At 37.1% G+C, this 19,584-nt stretch overlaps 1 protein-coding gene across 5 annotated transcripts in view; it reads left to right on the forward strand.

The window, feature by feature from the left end:
• lmo7a (LIM domain 7a) overlaps positions 1 to 19,296 on the forward strand; it is a 45,445-nt gene extending 26,149 nt beyond the window's left edge. For 2 of the 5 annotated variants that reach the window (XM_063005389.1, XM_063005393.1), the window contains 21 exons: positions 168 to 279; positions 708 to 850; positions 1,800 to 2,475; positions 3,218 to 3,418; positions 3,642 to 3,756; positions 5,575 to 5,736; positions 6,559 to 6,731; positions 6,826 to 6,889; positions 7,561 to 7,617; positions 10,104 to 10,126; positions 11,554 to 11,661; positions 12,287 to 12,379; positions 12,715 to 12,899; positions 13,155 to 13,208; positions 14,043 to 14,098; positions 14,265 to 14,423; positions 14,705 to 14,882; positions 16,001 to 16,264; positions 16,478 to 16,586; positions 18,173 to 18,275; positions 18,651 to 19,296. In XM_063005389.1, coding sequence (XP_062861459.1) covers positions 168 to 279; positions 708 to 850; positions 1,800 to 2,475; positions 3,218 to 3,418; positions 3,642 to 3,756; positions 5,575 to 5,736; positions 6,559 to 6,731; positions 6,826 to 6,889; positions 7,561 to 7,617; positions 10,104 to 10,126; positions 11,554 to 11,661; positions 12,287 to 12,379; positions 12,715 to 12,899; positions 13,155 to 13,208; positions 14,043 to 14,098; positions 14,265 to 14,423; positions 14,705 to 14,882; positions 16,001 to 16,264; positions 16,478 to 16,586; positions 18,173 to 18,275; positions 18,651 to 18,673 — 3,058 coding nt within the window. In that variant the 3' untranslated portion in view covers positions 18,674 to 19,296. The remainder of the gene's footprint in view (positions 1 to 167; positions 280 to 707; positions 851 to 1,799; positions 2,476 to 3,217; positions 3,419 to 3,641; positions 3,757 to 5,574; positions 5,737 to 6,558; positions 6,732 to 6,825; positions 6,890 to 7,560; positions 7,618 to 10,103; positions 10,127 to 11,553; positions 11,662 to 12,286; positions 12,380 to 12,714; positions 12,900 to 13,154; positions 13,209 to 14,042; positions 14,099 to 14,264; positions 14,424 to 14,704; positions 14,883 to 16,000; positions 16,265 to 16,477; positions 16,587 to 18,172; positions 18,276 to 18,650) is intronic. The other 3 variants (XM_063005391.1, XM_063005392.1, XM_063005390.1) reach the window with 3 other exon arrangements.
• Positions 19,297 to 19,584: the final 288 nt, after the last annotated feature.

Genomic DNA, 19,584 nt, shown 5'->3' on the forward strand with positions numbered 1-19,584 from the left:
GCAGCTTTACTACCAAATAATATGTTTGCTACATTTGAAAGCATGTAAAATGCTGTACAGCAACTATTTGGGGTAATTTTTAATTGCTTTATTGGTTGTCTTATGTCTTTTAGCTCCCAGAATAATATCACGTTTACATTTCTTATGTTTGTTGTTATGTCTTTCAGGAGTTCATCGATAAGTGAAATTCCCATTGAGGCAGTCGCGAGTGAGGTTAATTTTGAGGAGCTGCAGAAGATGCGAAGTAGAATAAGGGAGAACGAGGACAAGTGGCAGGATGTGAGTAGCACTTTGGCCTTCGGACACTTTTTTTCTACTTTTAGTAGACGTGCATCTAAGATAACCCAACATTATTTTAAAACTAAAAGCAAAATGCATGAAAGAGTAGGTAAAACAATCAGAAAACAGGCAAAGAAAGACTATCTGACTAAAATCAAATAAGTACTGACATAGTAGACTGTCTATTATTGTACATGCCACAATTATTTTTTTATTAAGTATATAAAATATATAATTATTGTGCATTAATATTTTTAAATATACCAAATAAAAACAAGTATTTGTTGTGTTTACTTTTTACTTAAAAATAAAGTCATTTGGGTATCTATTTGGCACAAATGACACAAAATGGGTTTTCCTGACCCAGTTGACCATGAGTAATGTAAATACCTATAAGTAAATGTATATATGTATGTGTACTCTTTCAGGATCTCAGTAAATGGAAGAACAGGCGCAGGAGTGTGAACTCCGATATCGTGAAGAAAAAGGAAGAGAGGGAGCAGATTGAGGTCCTCACTGGAGGTAGCGACACTAAGAAATCAAAAACCTTTAAAGAGATGGAGGAGGAGAGGTAAAGTGTATATATCAACATTATTATCACTACAACTAAGTCTTTAGGTTCAAAAATACATTTAAGGAAAATTGCAATAATACACTTAAATATAAAACTGAAACAATCATACAATTACAAATTGCATCCAAACTATGATCAAATAACTATTAAAAACAATATAAAAGGAATGGTGTGATGAACCTTCAGTGAGGTAGTTCTGGATGATATCCTGGTACCACTGGGAACCTTTGATATGACTCTAATTCAGTCACTAATTCAGTAAATAAAGTCTTTATTTACTTTAAAAATGTTATGTTTGTTCTAAAAATGCTCCAAAATGTGCTAAAATTGCTGAATAAATATAAGTAACAAGACAACTAACTAAACTGAAATATATTAAACAACTCATTTTATTAACCCTGTTGCGCCTTCAGATTTGTGGTACATCCAGAAAAATCCCAAAATCCCTGAAGTGGGCATAAATCCATCACAGGGCATCACAATGCCACCTACTGCCATGCTTTGGGACATCGAAAAAACATTTCAATATCTAAACTGTTATTACTTGGACAAATATGCAATGATAGAATGTAGGTTTATAGCAAAATACAGCTGTGTATCTACAACATCACTTCCTGGACCACCATGCCGGATTGGCTACTCTAAGTAAGTGTGAGCGATTGAGTGTATGGGTGGGAAAGTAATGTCCTTCATTGGATTGGCACCTTGTCCTGCCATACTAAGAAGGTTTCTGGGTAGCCTCTGGGTTTAACAAAAACCTTATCAGGATAAAGTGTTACTGAAGAAGAAGCATACATTTTTGAATGTATAATTATCGTCTGGTAGGAACCTGACACAGTCACTAATTGCAGGCAAAGTCTGTTTTAAACAGTACTTGTTTACTGAGTGTGTGATTTAATCACAGCCACTTTAATGCCTCTTTACTCCTCTCCTTTTTACTGTACAGAGAAAACCGAGAGCCTGGCTACAGAAACCGCTTCAGTTTTTACTCCACCTCTGAAGATGTCTTTGAGGAACCGACACCAAAGACCAGGACAATAAACCGCAGCTATACCATTGATACTCCATATACATCTATGAACCGCTCTCTGCCCAGCCTGATTGATGAACCAGATGCTGGCAGCCTGGCATCGGTCAGTAAAGATTCTCCAGCTAGTCCCATCCAGTCCAACACAGGAAACACTCTAAATACAAATCAGAAGCAAACAAGTACATTTAGCAGCCACAGCCTCCTGGATGACCCAGTTCCAACCAGTGTCACCAAGAAGCCCAGTCGTCCAGAACCCACCAGAACCTCTCAGTTAAGTAGCAACAGCAGCATGTTCAGCAGACCTTCACTGGAGACTAACATCAACTCTAAGCCAGATAACAAATCCAGCAGCTTTGTTGGACCTGCACCTGGAACTAGAAATTCCTACAGTAGAGTGGAGGAGGACCAAAAGCAGACTTCTTTGTATAGGCCTGATCCATCAGAGACAAAGCAACCTGTAGTGTCTCGGGTTTCCGCCTCCCTTCCTAGAAACTACCAGAAAACCGATAGCACACGGATCACCTCTTTTGTTGCACCCCGGCCTTTTGGCACCCAAAGCACCAGGGTCTCTTCCCTGCCTCGGCCATATATGGTGAGAAGCTGCTTTTATTTTTTAAGCATTTCTACATGATGTAGTTGTTTTTTTGGGGAGATTTAATGTTCTTGATAATAGTCAGTGACTGATATGTTTACAACTGAACTAAATTAAACAGCATGGATTTCTGAATTAATGTATGTGTGAGTAGTTTTGTTGTACAAAGTATGTGGGTGTGGGTGTTGCCTGGGTATGGGTGTTTACCCATACAGAAGTAAAAAATTTACACATACACACTTGTAAGGGACATGTAGGTCATACCAGTTTTTCCATTGTATGGTACCTTACAGTACAGTTTGGGCCACATCCAAATTCACACAAAGTCACATCCCATAATTAATGTGCTATTATTCACTTCCAATTGCACAAGGGTACCTGTGAAAGTAAGAGAAGTTTACTGAAAATGAGGCTGTGATGGTGAGGCTGTGATGGTGTTCTCCAGACACAGAGCAAATACTGCAGACAATAGCTGTAACAACAAAAGAACGATTTTTCGTGATCCCCCCGTGGTTCTTGTGGTGGTTCATTTTCTGTAGTTGGGTTTTAAATTTCCTGCTTGTATTTTCTTACTCCTGTAATGATTTTGTTTGACCAATCAATGGTCACTTGCACTTTTTTGCCCCACCCATACAGCCCACTTCAGGCTTGATAATCCTTGGTATCCACTAGTGCAACTGGAAGGCTGAAATTTACTTGCACCACAAATTTTATAATAATATTAATCTCTGCCTTCTTTTAGGTGGATGACAAGGAACAAAATGGTAAAACAGTTAGCACTAGGACCAGTTATTCATCATCTATGCATGCGGATAAGCCTAGCTTTCAGACTGGCTCTGTTCAGAGCAGTAATGGGAAACAAGAAGAAAACCAAGCAGTTTCAGCTGCCAGGATTTCCTCTTCTATCACACCAATTGGACGAGTGTCTCCACAGCCCAAAACTGTGAGTTTGTATTTCACACGAACTAGCATCTGAAATTGAAATAATGTGAAATAGCAAAATGTCTGTAATATATTATAAAACTCTTAGATTTTCACACTTTCTTTTACTGTTATGATCTGTAAATGCAATATATTATAAAAGAAATCACCTAGAAAAATTGTTTGAGGTTTTTAGTCCAACAGTTAACTCAGGTGGGCTAAACTGTCCTCTGTGTGTCTTCCAGCAAAGCTACAGTGACATGAGGGTGAGCTTGAATCAGAAACCCAACAGCAGTCGTGACTTTGGCTTTCAGAGTAACTGGGACTCCACGGGCGCTCATGTTAAATCTATACAACCAGGTATAAAGAGAGAAATCACATTTTAATGTTAAATTATAAGCATTTTCTCCGATTATGTTCCATCAGTTTTATTAGAGATTACACCAGGAATAACACCAGAAATATATAAATCACCATAGTACAGAACACCTACATACGACGGAGTATTAGGGCCACTGTAAAAAAAAAAAAAAAAAAAAAGTTTTAGTTTTGATTTTGAGAATAAAGTCATATAAGTTTCGATGTTTGAGAATAAAGTCTAAATATTATGAGAATAAAGACGAAATGATTTCGAGATTAAAGTCAAAATGAATATGAGAAGAAAGTCGAAATATTATGGCCAAAGAGTGTGCAGCCGTCGTAGGCTTGTCAGTTCAGAGAAGCACGGGTCTCAGTACCTGGATCGGCACACAAGCGCTGAGGGCAGCCTCCAATGTGGTTATCCAATAACCCGCGATTACTTTTGGGTCGTTGTTTGTATTGTACACTTCCATTCACATGACATGATGACTAAACCCGTCAATGCAACCATTTATAGCGATGCCATACGGCTTTAGTTTATAGTACGAGTCCATAAGGCTCGGTTGAAGTACTGGCGACGATGCAGACGCTGAGTGCACCGGTGGCGCCCGTTCTTCTAAATAAACACAGTTTATTGCAAAGCCGTTTCAGCGTCCTTATGCTAATAACAAACTGGTGCTGATGTGCCAGGAGATTGGGGATTCCTTTATTAGTGAAACCGATAGGTAAGTATAACTTCATGAACATCCTCATTTTAACACAAGGAGGTTGCTATGGCCATAATATTTTGACTTTAATCTCGAAATCATTTTGACTTTAATCTCGAAATCATTTTGACTTTAATCTCGAAATCATTTCGACTTTATTTTCGAAATCGAAACTTTAAAAATATATATTTTTCTTTAAAGTGGCCCTAATACGCCGTCGTACTTACACGACTCACATAAGTGTCAAAGATTTTGTATGATTCATATGAATAATCAGCCTAACTCATTTTAAGTCAGCCTGCTTTTAATGCGGTGTTTTTGTTGTTTTGTTCACTTCTATTAGCATTAAGCTTTAAGCCTTAGTAGAGCTGTTACCTGAGCCATTTTCATGTCAGGGGTGTCCGAACTATGGCTAGTTACCATGCTGCGGCTAGTTACCATTTTAAAACGACCCGTTTTTTTAAATAAACTGTTATTTTAAAAAGTTGGTCCGCAAATAAGCAGGTTTTAAAAAAATCCCTAGTTTGAACACTTGGTGTCGCTAAAACAGTCTAAAACAGCCCCGTCTACTTTCTCCCCAAACTCAAAACATCAACAACGTTACATCTACGTTAATGTTCCTGAACTAATTGAGAATAAACTTCTAGATTCACTTTGAGGAAATTGGTATTTCTTCACTGATTTCATAAGGAAGTGTGTATGTTTAATTGGTCAGGAAACAGTTGCTGTAATGACGGAGTGTAATAATGTAATAAGCAAATAAAACGTGTCATTGATAGCAATAAAAGTAGATCTATTATTTTTTACTTCTTTTATTACACAGAATTTGTGGTCTGTCATTGCATACTTTTCTACATCTGGTTCCAACAAGAAAAGTTTGGACACCCCTGTTTAGGTCATATGTGAGACCCTGGAATTTGAAAGTAGGCAAAGAGCACTTTCAAGATCCTTGGGGTCTATAAAAAGGAAAAAAAAACTATAGCAAAAATAGCCATTTCAAATGATACACTTGATAAGTCTTAATGCTATATGGAAACCTGATACAAAGTATTTTGTTATAACTTTTAATAATGTCTACTGTTATAAAAATTATGTTACATTTATATTATAGGCAGTCCAGCAGAGCTCTGCCAACTACAAGTTGGGGATGAGATCATGGCAGTTAACGGGAACAAGGTGACAGATATGAATTACAATCAGTGGAAGAAATGCATGGATGAGGCCCTGCAGCAGGGCAGCCTTCTAATGGATATCCGCAGACATGGGAAGAGCAGTAAGTGAAAAAACACCATCATTCTTCTAATTTTACCTTCTTATCTGAAGAAACACCACTACAAAAACAGAGTATTTTTAGAGCCTCTCTTGAGTGAGTCTTACAATTTTTATGGTGTTGCAAAAGTGCTTATAAGGGTAAAAACACCTATTATAGTTAGCACTGTAAGTCATTTATAAAGCAGTCACACTGTGCTCTAGACCCAGGAGGTTTGTGGCATCTCCACTAGTTAAGCTACAATACTAACATGCATTCCTATAATTATAGCTATGAGAAATTAAATTACTTTTTAATTCACTTAAGCCTAATGGATCCTACTGCTACTGTTCAAGTGTTTTAGCTTGTCTAAGTGTTTGTAGTTCTAGTTTCACCCATGTACACATGTCTGTCTGATAACTTTTGTGACATTTTTTGTTGTGTGGCCTAACTTACCTAGGCTGTTACCAACCCATTTCTTTTTGTTTGATGTCTTTATATAATTCTTATCTGTTTAAACAGTAAACCTGGTGCTCTTTAGTAATGTCATGTGCTTACTACCAAGCTTATATCATTTCAAATTAATGGTATTATTTTGAAAAATACAACTTTTTCTTCTTTTGGGCTGGGACTGTACTAAAAAGTTATACCCATGTTTGTAAAATTGGTGTGTGGTGCTTTGTGCATGGCAGGGGAAGGTGGTCTGTCTGTCAACCCTATTTAGAAGCTTAAACCCCATGGTAAAGGCCCCGCTGTTAGATCCCTATCTGTCGTCCTGCCGTCCAGTATTATAGTTGCTAATTCTCTATTTTAAAATGGATGACTCCGTTGATGCGCCACTATCAGATTGGGACAGAGACCTACCTTCCCTTCCATTTACAAGCCATAAGACGATCAATCTGACAAGTCCGGGTCCCCTAGGTTCCCCTGAGCCATATGTGAGCACAAGTTTGGATTTTACTTCACGCTCTATGGATCCCACTGTAAAGACTCTGAATGTCAGCGGCTCACCTGTCAATGTAAGCACCTTGTTTATTGGACATATTGAATATGTCTTTTATATTAAAACATTTTTAACTAAACCCATTTTCTTATTGTTTTATTCCATTTTAGAGTTTGACCTCCTTTGGCATTAATGGTGGAAACCTTGAGCAGAAAGTTACTCTGAGGAACAAAGGTGAAATGTATCTTTTTAACCTGGTCTATGACTGGCCTACAGCTCTAAGTGTCAAATGCTCTAAATGTTTTTTTTTTTTTTTAAGTTTTAGCCTTGCATTTTTTTTTACTATATTGTGTTTAATTTATTTTATTACTTTTAAAGTACAAGTCTAACCCCATTCTCTTATAGGAAAAGTTAGTCATGGTTGAATGGCACTATATGCATTAATTGTAGTCCTGCTATAGTGAAGCTTAGTTTTTACAGAAAACTTGTGTCTAAAAGAAGAAAGATTGTGTCTAAATAACGCATAATTATTACAGAAACTGAACCTAAATGTTTCATAACCTCACAAACATTTTGAATACCGATATCCAAACCCTGTGTTTGACAATACTGAAACCTATCTGATTTTGACATCCTGATGTGCCTAAGCTTCACTTCCGCAAACAAGTAATGAAAAAGCATGATAGTAATCTTAAGATTGTGTGCTATGTTTATGTGTGTCATTTTAATCAGCATCGCACATGTTTTTTTATGCTGTGAACATTAGTAAACAGTAGTAGTACTGATGCTGTGTATTGGGTTGATAAATCCATATTTTAAAGATATGTGTGATTATATACCACTTTATGTATCCACTCAAAACGTTTTTTTCTGACCTTTCTCTAATCTTTTTATTATTTATATAGAATCAGAACCAATTTCTATGAAAAACCTTAAAAGGAGATCTGAGTTTTTTGAACAAGGTAAAAGAGCAGCCTCTGATTACTGTACCTTTTGGTGCTGGGCATTACTAGACCCTCATTCTTCTGCATTTCTTTTCCTGCACGCAGCCAAAGCCCTCATAACCCATGTGCTTTTCCATCAGGCTGGGTAGGAAACAGTCAATGCCCTGGTTTTTTTTTTTTATGTGGTAAATACCCAGAACACATAAAATTTAAAAGGTGGAAAGAGACAATTATGCAAATGGTTCAGAGCGACAAATATTAACAAGGTGTTAATAAGCCTTTTGAAACATTTGATTTTCTTGTATAATTTAAACTGTTGTGTGGGTTCTTTACACTGCATGCCAAGAACCGTATCAACTTCAAAAGACTCAACAGCAGAGCAATTTAGTTTAAGTTCCTGGGTGCAGTGGGGTCTGTTGCTGGTATGGTGTTCAGGTTGCACACAGTGTTCCTTTGCATGCTGTGCATGAATTTGGTGGTGTGTTGGCATGTGTGGCATGTACAGTGCCTTGCAAAAGTATTCAGCCCCCTTGAACTTTTCAACCTTTTGCCACATTTCAGGCTTCAAACATAACGATATGAAATTTTAATTTTTTGTGAAGAATCAACAACAAGTGGGACACAATCGTGAAGTGGAACGAAATTTATTGGATATTTTAAACTTTTTTTAGAAATAAAAAACTAAAAAGTGGGGCGTGCAATATTATTCAGCCCCTTTACTTTCAGTGCAGCAAACTCACTCCAGAAGTTCAGTGAGGATCTCTGAATGATCCAATGTTGACCTAAATGACTGATGGTGATAAATAGAATCCACCTGTGTGTAATCAAGTCTCCGTATAAATGCACCTGCTCTGTGACAGTCTCAGAGTTCTGTTTAAAGCGCAGAGAGCATCATGAAGACCAAGGAACACACCAGGCAGGTCCGAGATACTGTTGTGGAGAAGTTTAAAGCCGGATTTGGATACAAAAAGATTTCCCAAGCTTTAAACATCTCAAGGAGCACTGTGCAAGCGATCATATTGAAATGGAAGGAGTATCAGACCACTGCAAATCTACCAAGACCCGGCCGTCCCTCTAAACTTTCAGCTCAAACAAGGAGAAGACTGATCAGAGATGCAGCCAAGAGGCCCATGATCACTCTGAATGAACTGCAGAGATCTACAGCTGAGGTGGGAGACTCTGTCCATAGGACACAATCAGTCGTACACTGCACAAATCTGGTCTTTATGGAAGAGTGGCAAGAAGAAAGCCATTTCTCAAAGATATCTATAAATAAGTCACCTGGGAGACACACCAAACATGTGGAAGAAGGTGCTCTGGTCAGATGAAACCAAAATCGAACTTTTTGGCCACAATGCAAAACGTTATGTTTGGCGTAAAAGCAACACAGCTCATCACCCTGAACACACCATCCCCACTGTCAAACATGGTGGTGGCAGCATCATGGTTTGGGCCTGCTTTTCTTCAGCAGGGACAGGGAAGATGGTTAAAATTGATGGGAAGATGGATGGAGCCAAATACAGGACCATTCTGGAAGAAAACCTGTTGCAGTCTGCAAAAGACCTGAGACTGGGACGGTGATTTATCTTCCAACAAGACAATGATCCAAAACATAAAGCAAAATCTACAATGGAATGGTTCACAAATAAACGTATCCAGGTGTTAGAATGGCCAAGTCAAAGTCCAGACCTGAATCCCATCGAGAATCTGTGGAAAGAGCTGAAAACTGCTGTTCACAAACGCTCTCCATCCAACCTCACTGAGCTCGAGCTGTTTTGCAAGGAAGAATGGGCAAAAATTTCTGTCTCTCGATGTGCAAAACTGATAGAGACATACCCCAAGCGACTTGCAGCTGTAATCGCAGCAAAAGGTGGCGCTACAAAGTATTAACGCAAGGGGGCTGAATAATATTGCACGCCCCACTTTTCAGTTTTTTATTTCTAAAAAAAGTTTAAAATATCCAATAAATTTCGTTCCACTTCACGATTGTGTCCCACTTGTTGTTGATTCTTCACAAAAAATTACAATTTCATATCGTTATGTTTGAAGCCTGAAATGTGGCAAAAGGTTGAAAAGTTCAAGGGGGCTGAATACTTTTGCAAGGCACTGTATGAGTAGTGTTAGCTTTTTTAGCAGCTTCTTGCATGTTCTGGTAGTTTGGTTATAAGACAGATTTTAAAATAAGTTTAAAAAAAAGTTGGGACAGAAGGTGAAATTTAAAGTGAACAAGCCAAAAAAAAGAGTATGCTTTGTTTTACAGACATTTAATTGAAATGCCGCATATGTATGTAACATTAAAACATTTCTAAAAATCTTTAGTTTAGCCACTTCGCATGAAAACAGCTTCACAAACAAAATTGTTCAGTTGAAACAATAACATATTGTCTCTGTACTGTTTCTAATACAGGCCTATTTTTACTTTCTTTCCCAACTCTACCTATATATTTATACATTGAAATATGCTCTTTATAAGCAAAAACATTAAACATTTCTCTCTCTTGTAGGTGGTTCTGAAACTACATCCGATGTAAGTGAAGTTGCATTTTTACACATTTTCTTGTTGTAATAGGTTTTCCAGGAGAATTTAGAATGCATTTTAAAATAAATGTATTCAAATAGTATGGGAAAACACATGCATCTGAATAAATTGACATTTATTTGTATAATTCATATCCTAATAGTCATGTAAAAGATTATTTTAAAACATTTTTGGAAATATCTATGTACATAATTTCTGATATATAGCCTACTCAGGCAGAAGATAATAATGAGCGGGGATTGTCTACGGAAGGGCTTTTTCAATAAAAACTGTCATAGGTATTGATCAGAAATAGAGTTTGAGAGTGTGTAAGTGGTGAAATAAGATATTACCTTTTATTTTCCTAATAAATTATTTTTATAAATTAATAAATTATTTAATCCCCCACCTAAAGAAGTCTCAAAATGCAGACAATATTAAAGTTCAACATATGATCGAGATATTTTAGTGCAAGGCCATAATCACAATATTACCCCCACCCCAATGTTCTGATGTACAAATCATAATGAATGAATATGTAAACAGCCCCCAAATCCCATCGGCAACACCGCTCATGTTCGAAATTGTTATTATTATTAGTTCAGTTTGGGACAGAAAGTATTACTTGTTTTTTTCCCCCACTCTTTCCTTTTTAATAGTTTTTTTTTTTTAGCATATCATACATCATTCTGCATTGTTCTAAACTCACACTAATTTAGTGCTGAGACCAGGTGAATACTCATTGATGAGCGCGGTGATTCATGGGAAATGTAGTTATTTTTCAACTACGGCGCGCCGCTCGGCGCTTCCTTGTTACAACATTTCCAAACATACAGGTGGTTTGAAAGGTGTAGGAGTACTAAGCCAGTGCCAGTGCCTGCCCTTTACATTATTACTACTGGCTTAAATAACCATTAACGGTGTAGCTTGTTAATGTCATCAACTGCGGCAATAGAAGCATTTAATAAAAATTAAAGCATGTTTAACATTTTACCATATCTAATTCATAAATTTACACTCATTGTATAAACACTTGTAGTGGCGACTTGGTGCTCTGGACCCCCCCTAAGAATCGGATGCTGTAATTGTATTCCTTCAGCCCCCTTCTCAAAATTAATTTAAACTTTTGTTTACATACCTTATTTAGGAACAGCAACATTTTGTAGTTGCACACTTAAAGAATTCAAAAGCCCACCCAAAGATGCTGTCCTAGTAACGAGCATTATTTTACTGTAGTTTTAAAATATTTCCTAAATAAAACCTAAACCCTAAAGCAGTTATTTCTACTATCGTTTTCTGACAATTATTTTCATGCGTCTTTATTTCTGGTATTTAAATCATTTTACAGTACTTACTGTGGAAGTTAGAGTCAGGTTTCTCTTATAATATGCCATATCCACTTGCCCTAATAAAGAATCTCTTCCTGTGTTCACCAGGTACCTGTTCAGTCTCCCTCTGTCCCCTCCACCCGCTCCCCCTGGGACCCGGAGGAAGAGCGCAAGCGACAGGAGAAATGGCAAAAGGAGCAGGAGCGCCAGCTACGAGTCAGTATATTATCAATCAGCTACATTCTTTGGCAAAAAAATATCTGGACACACTTTAAGAAATGACCCTGTTAAGTGAGGCACAAAGTGATATCTTTTAAAGGGGCCCAAATTACTTGGCAACTGATCCCTGGTCCCTGTACACCTGTGTACAAAAGAAGAACCATTTAGTTTTTTTTTGACAGTTGTGGTGTGGAGGAACTGCAAAGAGGTCTGTCTTTAACCTCATTGAATACCTCATTGAATACATTTGGTGTTTACTGAAATGTCCGCTGTAAACTAGGCCTTTTATTCCAACCGCAGTGCCTGCCCTTACAGATATATACCCATATTTTTGAAATAGGATGTCCAACAAGCTTGTGATCAGGCATCCACATACTTTCAGCCAAAAAGTATTTATTAGCCATTTCTAATCCTCTAAATTGATAATTTAAGTCCAGAAACATTTACATGTACTTGTGGAATATACAGTACTCTTAATGAAAACATAATATTTTTATTGCAGCCTCATTTGTTTACTATATGTTTAAATAATAACTGTTGTTGGGTGGTACTGGATAGAGTTGTGATATAAAGTGATATAAAGCCTGGAATGTTTTTTTTAATGCTTAACTTTTTTTTACAGGAGAAATATCGGCGAGATCAGGAAAAAATGGAGGAGGAGTTTAAAAAAGCTCAGCAAGAAGCTGTAAAGCAGGGCACCAAACAATATGAAGAGGTGTGTTAAAAGTTACAATTGTTATTTAGAATCATAAGAATATGTTGAACATTTAACCTTAAAAGATATTAAGTGCATAGGTAATAATTATAGATATGGCACAGTGGTAGCCTAGTGGGTAGAGCTTTGCGTTATCAATCCTGGCTCTGCCATGCTGCCACTGTTGGGCCCCTGCTCCAGGGGGCCGTACAATGGCTGACCCTTTAAAATGAGCTAGGATATGCAGAAAAGGAAATTTTGCCATTCTGTACACCTGTAAATGTATATATAACTAATAAAGGCATTGTATAATTGTTCTTCAATATGTGATGTATTTTTTGATGCCAAAAATACAGGACGTGAAGCGCCTCGAGCTTCAGCGGGAGGCCTCTAGATTGGCCGCCAAAGAGGAGGAGGAGAGAAGAAAAAGGGAAGAAGAAAAGAAAAAAATGGAACAGGAGGAAGAGAGAAGACAACTAGAACAGCAGAAACGACTAGATGAGAGGAGGTACCAGGAATCCTACCAGCGACCTCAGGAATAGTAAGTAGCACTTTTCCTCTCATAAATTGGCAAAATGGCATTAAGTCTGCTCTTCTGGGCTGTTTAAAGCACTGGATTTTGCTTAAACTAAATGTATTCCAGGTATCATTTGTTCTATTATCACATTGTTTTGCTCTGAATGCTGCTGTTTTTTGCTGTCATGCATTTACAACAGACCTTATTTGTGTAATTTTGTACCCATATGTATGTAATAAAACCCTGCTTCTCTATGCTGCTTTTGCTGTTTGATTACAGTGAAGTGGGCAGTGACTATACCAATACTTTCCCTGAGCTATCCTACTCACACAGGTAAATATAATTATTTATTTGCTGTTAATATGCTGCATTGAATGATACACTTTATGTTCAGTTTTGAATATATTGCTTTTAAAGTAGTGCCTTTTACGTTAATGGTAAATAGATGGATGGGTGAAAGGATGGATGATAGAAGGTAGTGATGAATGGATGAAGGAATGGATAAATTAAGGGATTGATAATAGAAGAATGCTTATTGTTGAATGTTTCAAAATGGTGTTATGTGAATTTCCAATTCACTTTTATTTTGCCGTGCCCCAATTATTCCATGCCATCCTTAGCATTTTCCTAATTACACCGATGAGGCATAACATTATGACCACTGACAGGTGAAGTGAATAACACTGATTATCTCTTAATCACGGCACCTGTTGGTGGGTGGGATACATTAGGCAGCAAGTGAACATTTTGTCCTCAAAGTTGATGTGTTAGAAGCAGGAAAAATTGGCGAAATTGGCCAAAAAGGGCCAAATTGTGATGGCTAGATGACTGGGTCAGAACATCTCCAAAACTGCAGCTCTTGTGGGATGTTCCCGGTTTGCAGTGGTCAGTATCTATCAAAAGTAGTCCAAGGATAGAACAGTGGTAAACCGGTGACAGGGTCATGCGTGGCAACCTCGCAACTTACAGGAGTTAAAGGATCTGCTGCAAACATTTTGGTGCCAGATACCACAGCACACCTTCAGGGATCTAGTCGAGTCAATGCCTCGATGGGTCAGGACTGTTTTGGCAGCAAAAGGTGGACTAACACAATATTAGGAAGGTGGTCATAATGTTATGCCCTATCGGTGTATATTGACAGATAATCTTTAATGTACAATTTTACAGACTAAAGTCCAAATCCACTCCAGAGCTTGATGAAATGGAAAGAACAGACATTAAAGGTCAGTATGTTTAATTTTCTATTCATATTTTACAGTTATTTAAGCATTCTTTATGTAAGGTCATAACACATCCCACCCCATGCAAGTGACACCAGATCCAGATTCACTTGTCTAAAGGCTTTACAGGAGCACAGTGCTAGTTCTGACAGTACAGAGCTGTATGCAGGTGTATATAGCAGGCACCGGGGCCTGGCGAGCTGGCTTCTGGAAGAAGAGTTAAGAAGAAAGAAAAATCCTCAGATCCTGAGACAGCAGGCTGCATCCGAACTGGAACTAGAGAGGAGAAACATCCTTAGTGCTATGAGATACAGAAATCCAGAAAAAGGTGGGCCATGGCTCATGACCATGCCAATCAAGAAGCTCAGCCAATCACCTGATCAGCAGAAGTCAATGATTATTGATTATATTTAATTGTCCTCTCCTCACCTTACAATCAACGTGCACCAGAACCTGATTTAAATATTAATTAAATGTATAAAATTTCTGATTATGTAAATGCAATCTGTCACTAAACACAGTTGCTTTAAATTGAACTGATGCTGTAGACATGAACCTTTTTGATAATTTTTCAGTGATTTTAATCTAACAATGTCTGATTGCTAACAGCTGGTCTTGGTGAAAGTAAAGATAAGAAGGAGCCAATAACTCCAACTGAGGTGGACCGGCAGCAGATTATCCAGGACATGAAGAAGAAGACTTCGTTGCTAACAGACAACAGTTGGATTCGTCAGTCTGCTAGTACCAACAACCAAAACAAAGAGCCTGTTAATGTTCCCATGAGGAGGTCAGTCAGGAACCAGTTTGAGAGAAAAAATGTGTTATGTAACTAAAGGACAAGTTGAAGGCCAGTCCCAATGTACCATTTTATATAATCTTTATTATGAAGTACGTATATAGATGAATCCAAATTGCAAAAAGATTTTCAAAAAGCAAACATGCTGGGAGGTATGGCAATGATGTGGACGATTTATGCAGCCTTTTCTGTGGTAGGCCTTATATTTTGGATTGTTGCTATCTTAGTTACTCGGAACTGACCAAGGGGGGTTGAAGGGGGTTCTAAATTCTAAAACAATACTGTCCTGTAAACCAACTGATGAAAACACTGATGGGTCCTAATATTACGCAACGCTAGTGAGTGGAATATTTTCATTTATAATTTGTACATTTATTTATTTATTAGGATTTTAACGTCATGTTTTACACTTTGGTTACATTCATGACAGAAACGGTAGTTACTCATTACACAAGATTCATCAGTTACAAGTTTAATGTCAAACATAGTCATGGACAATTTCCCAGAGGAAACCCAAGCAGACACATGGAGAACATGCAAACTCCACACAGAAGGACACGGACCGCCCCACCTGGGGATTAAACACAGGATCTTCTTGCTGTGAGGTGACAGTGCTACCCACTGAGCCACCGTGCCACCCCTAATTTGTTCATCAGTATATTGGGGGAGCAATTAGAGCATATGTAAATATTTTGGGTGGGGTGCGTCCCTCTTAATATATATTGTGATTATGGCCTTGTAACTGACTTAGTTACTTGGAACGTATACTGGGAATGTATATTTTCACTCATGGGGAGAAAATACAGTTCTAAAGTGCAATATAGATAATAACTGCCAAAATGTTTAAAACATACAAATTATAATAAAATACAATTAATTATTATGGTATATTATTAAAATATGACATTTATTTTTGACATTGAAAGTAATAACAGCATTCTTATAAAATTTTACATTCATCTTTAAAAAAGTAAAATCAACCCTTTGGAGAAACAGTTATATCTTTCAGATCAGTCTTCATAGAGAAATGTTCTGCCTAGTTCTGCTAATAATGCAAATAACCCATGATTAGTCTTTTTGGTCACTAATATATTTGCACTGTCATGTAGAGGTGAATCTTTGGACAACCTAGACACAAAACCTTCATCCTGGAGGTCATCATGGACACCGGACAGCACTTCCACCTCCATCCCAGACTACAGTCGTCCACCACGATCATCTCTTTCTGGCTCTTCCTATGGTAGTGGAAACACAGTCACTACCACCCTTCCTGCTTCTCAGCTTGTAAGATCTAACAAGCCGTCATCGTTCCCATCCCCGTCCAGCTCCACGACTGGCACGTTGCCTGAGAATCAGTCATCCTCAAAGAACAGGTATTGCCTCAGTGTGCTAATATGTATCTAAACATCCAAACACATATTTTTGAATTGTCTGAATGTTTTAATGTCATTGCTGCAAGATGGTTAGCAGAAACAGTAAAAGTCATTTCTTTCTACTTTTGTCAGTTAAATAACAATTCAACAAAATTAAATTTTTACAGAATTTAAGGTTGTTTGTCATGATCATGTTTGCATTTTGTAAACTAGGTCAGTCAGTGGCAAGAAAATCTGTACTTCCTGTGATATGCCATTGGGCAAAGGAGCAGCCATGATCATCGAGTCCTTGGGGCTCTGTTTCCATTTACAATGCTTCAAGGTGAGAGTCTTGAACTCATCGATCTTGGGGATCAGGTCAATCGGGCTGACTGACCTACCTTTTTCTTCCCTTCTTGCTTCAATGCTAACTCTAGTGATGTATTCTTCTGTAATGGTTTGCATAATTTGGAATAAATAATCATACAGGAGCTCTTTCATCATTGTCTAAATTGATATTCTAGCTGCACATTTGCTATATTATCCTGTTGCTGCAAAATTCCCTATAAACCTAGATTCTGTGCTTTACCTCTGGGGCTTACGCTGACACAACCTATAGTTTTCAGGGTTTTTACTGCATGTATGTATGGATTTTGGTTACTGGTTATGTTTAGTTATGTAGGTAAATGTACCTACACCACCAGTGAACCATGGGATTATCTGTACTCTTCATGGGATGGATATAACAATGGATAACTGAGTATGAACTTGGTCTACTAATTTACTCTAATTAATGTATTATACTAAAATCTAATCTATTGTGTTTGATTATTGGCCATGTCACAAAAACAATATGTGCATTAGCTGTGTGGTATATTTTAAATGATCTGTCCTAATGGTTTATGGTTAAAGTTTAGATCTCAGGCTGTAGAAAACAGGATGTGAAGCAGCCAGTACTACAGGGAGTAGTGCAGTGATATTTTAGTGCAATGATACTTAAAAGCTGTATAAAGGATACACAAAAACATTTATAATTTTACATAGGAATCCCATATGGATGTTGGCCCATGTTTTAGTATTCTTGATTGCTACTGGACCTGATTTTACAGATTGTTTAATCTGATGCACTGAAGTATGTGTTAAGTTGTGAATGTATGTGGTGATGACTACACAGATCAGCCATATGAAGAATCATTAACCATTATGCCTCAGTATCATGTCAGTATTAGTATCGTCTGATACTTAGAGCTTTGATAGCAGAGTGTTAATAAAAAAACAGTGTATTTGAATCATGTTTTTAGACTATCATGTTGTAAACTATTGGTTTACCCAACTATCAGTAATTATAATTGCACTAGAAATGAATAAGGGAGCAAAATAAGCTGGCACTTTCATTATGCTTGTTTAATTGGATTTGATAAAAAAAAATAGGGGACAATGAATTGCACGTGTGCCAGTGGAAACCCTTCTCTGTTACACTAATCCTGTATTTTTGGCAAATACGATAATCAAATAAATACAACTGTGACACTGATATTAAATGTGGTTTAAAGGCAGAAGCAAAAAAAAAAAACTTGGCAGAAAATTACACAGTTTTTCTTCTAACAAATAACAGTTTAAATAAGTTTCTTTTTAACATCTCTTGCTTAAACTTTTAATGCATTCTACTTGCATTACTGTCTCATAGTTTCTGCCACAACAACCACATGCTGCATAAACTGCCTCAGATTAGTACCTGCCCTTTCCCTACATTCATTTACACATGCATTTTCCATTCTTATCTGTCTGCCGTCCTCTGGAGACCCTGTTAGTAAATCAGCTTGCTTGCATGTGTTTTTCCATACTTTAGGATGTAATAAATAACAGCCTTCAGGCATTCAGTGTATGGTGAGGTTCTTTACTTTGTATCCCCTCTGTGTTATGTTTCAGTGCATTCAGTGCAAATGTGATCTTGGCGGCTCAGAAAATGGAGCTGAAGTCAGAATCCGAAACAAACAGCTCTTCTGTAACTCCTGCTACATGCGAGTCAAAAGTAAGTGGTCATATTCACTCATAAACACTCTCATATAAGTCATAAACACTAGGTCGAAAAAAAGGGCTGAACCCAAAATTGCTTAGCCAGAAAATTATTTCAAATTTATTTTCCAGACAGTTATAACATTAGCCAGACAGTATTAGTTTATATATTATATATTTAAAAATACATTATATTATATTTAAAAAAGTGAATTTCTCTGTTACCAGACACCCCTTTCCCAAACAGCTCACTGCAAATTCTAATAATTTGTTTTTACAACCATACAACCACAAAAATAAGAATTTTGCCCATTTTGACCCTAGAGTGTACATATAAAGTGGTATAAAATACAAATGAAGACATGATGTAAACTTATGTTTCTTTTTTTAGCTGCGCAACCTACTGCCATGTGATCTCACTGGATTACAGCAGATTGGGGAAGAACCTTGGACACACATAACAGGAACACTAAAACTATAGCGATGCATGTGAAGACCACTGGGAGATTTCGCCATTGAGATTACACAATCAGCTTCTATTCTTCTTTTTCTCTTTCCTCTATGAGAGAGTGCAACTAATAAATGTATATATTTCCAGTAAAGTATTACAGACTACTAGTACACAACGTATAAGGGACAAACATTTACCTAGAACCTAGCAATATATTTGTGAGAATTATCACTGTACCTCACAAAAAGTGAAAAAAGTAGATTATTTTTGGCTGGATTGACAGAAATTCTATTGAACAGAGAAATTTTTTTTTTTTTCTTTTTCTTTTACTCAGATCTTCACGAGTCATATATTATGTTATGGATATCATTAGAGCCTGGCAGATATCTTATATTTTGCCTTTGGGTTTGTAAGAGGGAAAACTCATTTAGAATTAATATATTAAAATATAAAAGTTATTTAAAAGTTGCATGGTTTGTAAGGCAAGTTTATTGGCATCCATATTCTGCACTTAAGATTTTTAATTCCATACTTGGAAGAAGTGATTGTATTCACTAATATTTGTAAATAAAGTGACCAATCTGAATTTGTGTCTGAATGTAATGACTTAATTAATCTATAGTTTAGTATTGCATGACATTACAGCTGACTGCTCTGTATTGTGTTTGGTGGATGCTGTGCAATAAGTGGTTTTCTATTCTGTGTTTTTAAATTTAATTGCACAGCTTAAGTGTCCTGGGGACCTGGGTTGAAATTCTGCCTTTAATTACTTTCTTTGGGGAAAGTTTGGCATGCTCTCCCAATTTCCACATGGAGTACTTTGATTACTCTAGTAATCAATCTAGTTCTAAATGTATGAGTCTGTGGTGCATGT

Source organism: Trichomycterus rosablanca, chromosome 12 (assembly GCF_030014385.1).
Source record: "Trichomycterus rosablanca isolate fTriRos1 chromosome 12, fTriRos1.hap1, whole genome shotgun sequence".
In the NCBI taxonomy this organism is placed as follows: Eukaryota; Metazoa; Chordata; class Actinopteri; order Siluriformes; family Trichomycteridae; genus Trichomycterus; species Trichomycterus rosablanca.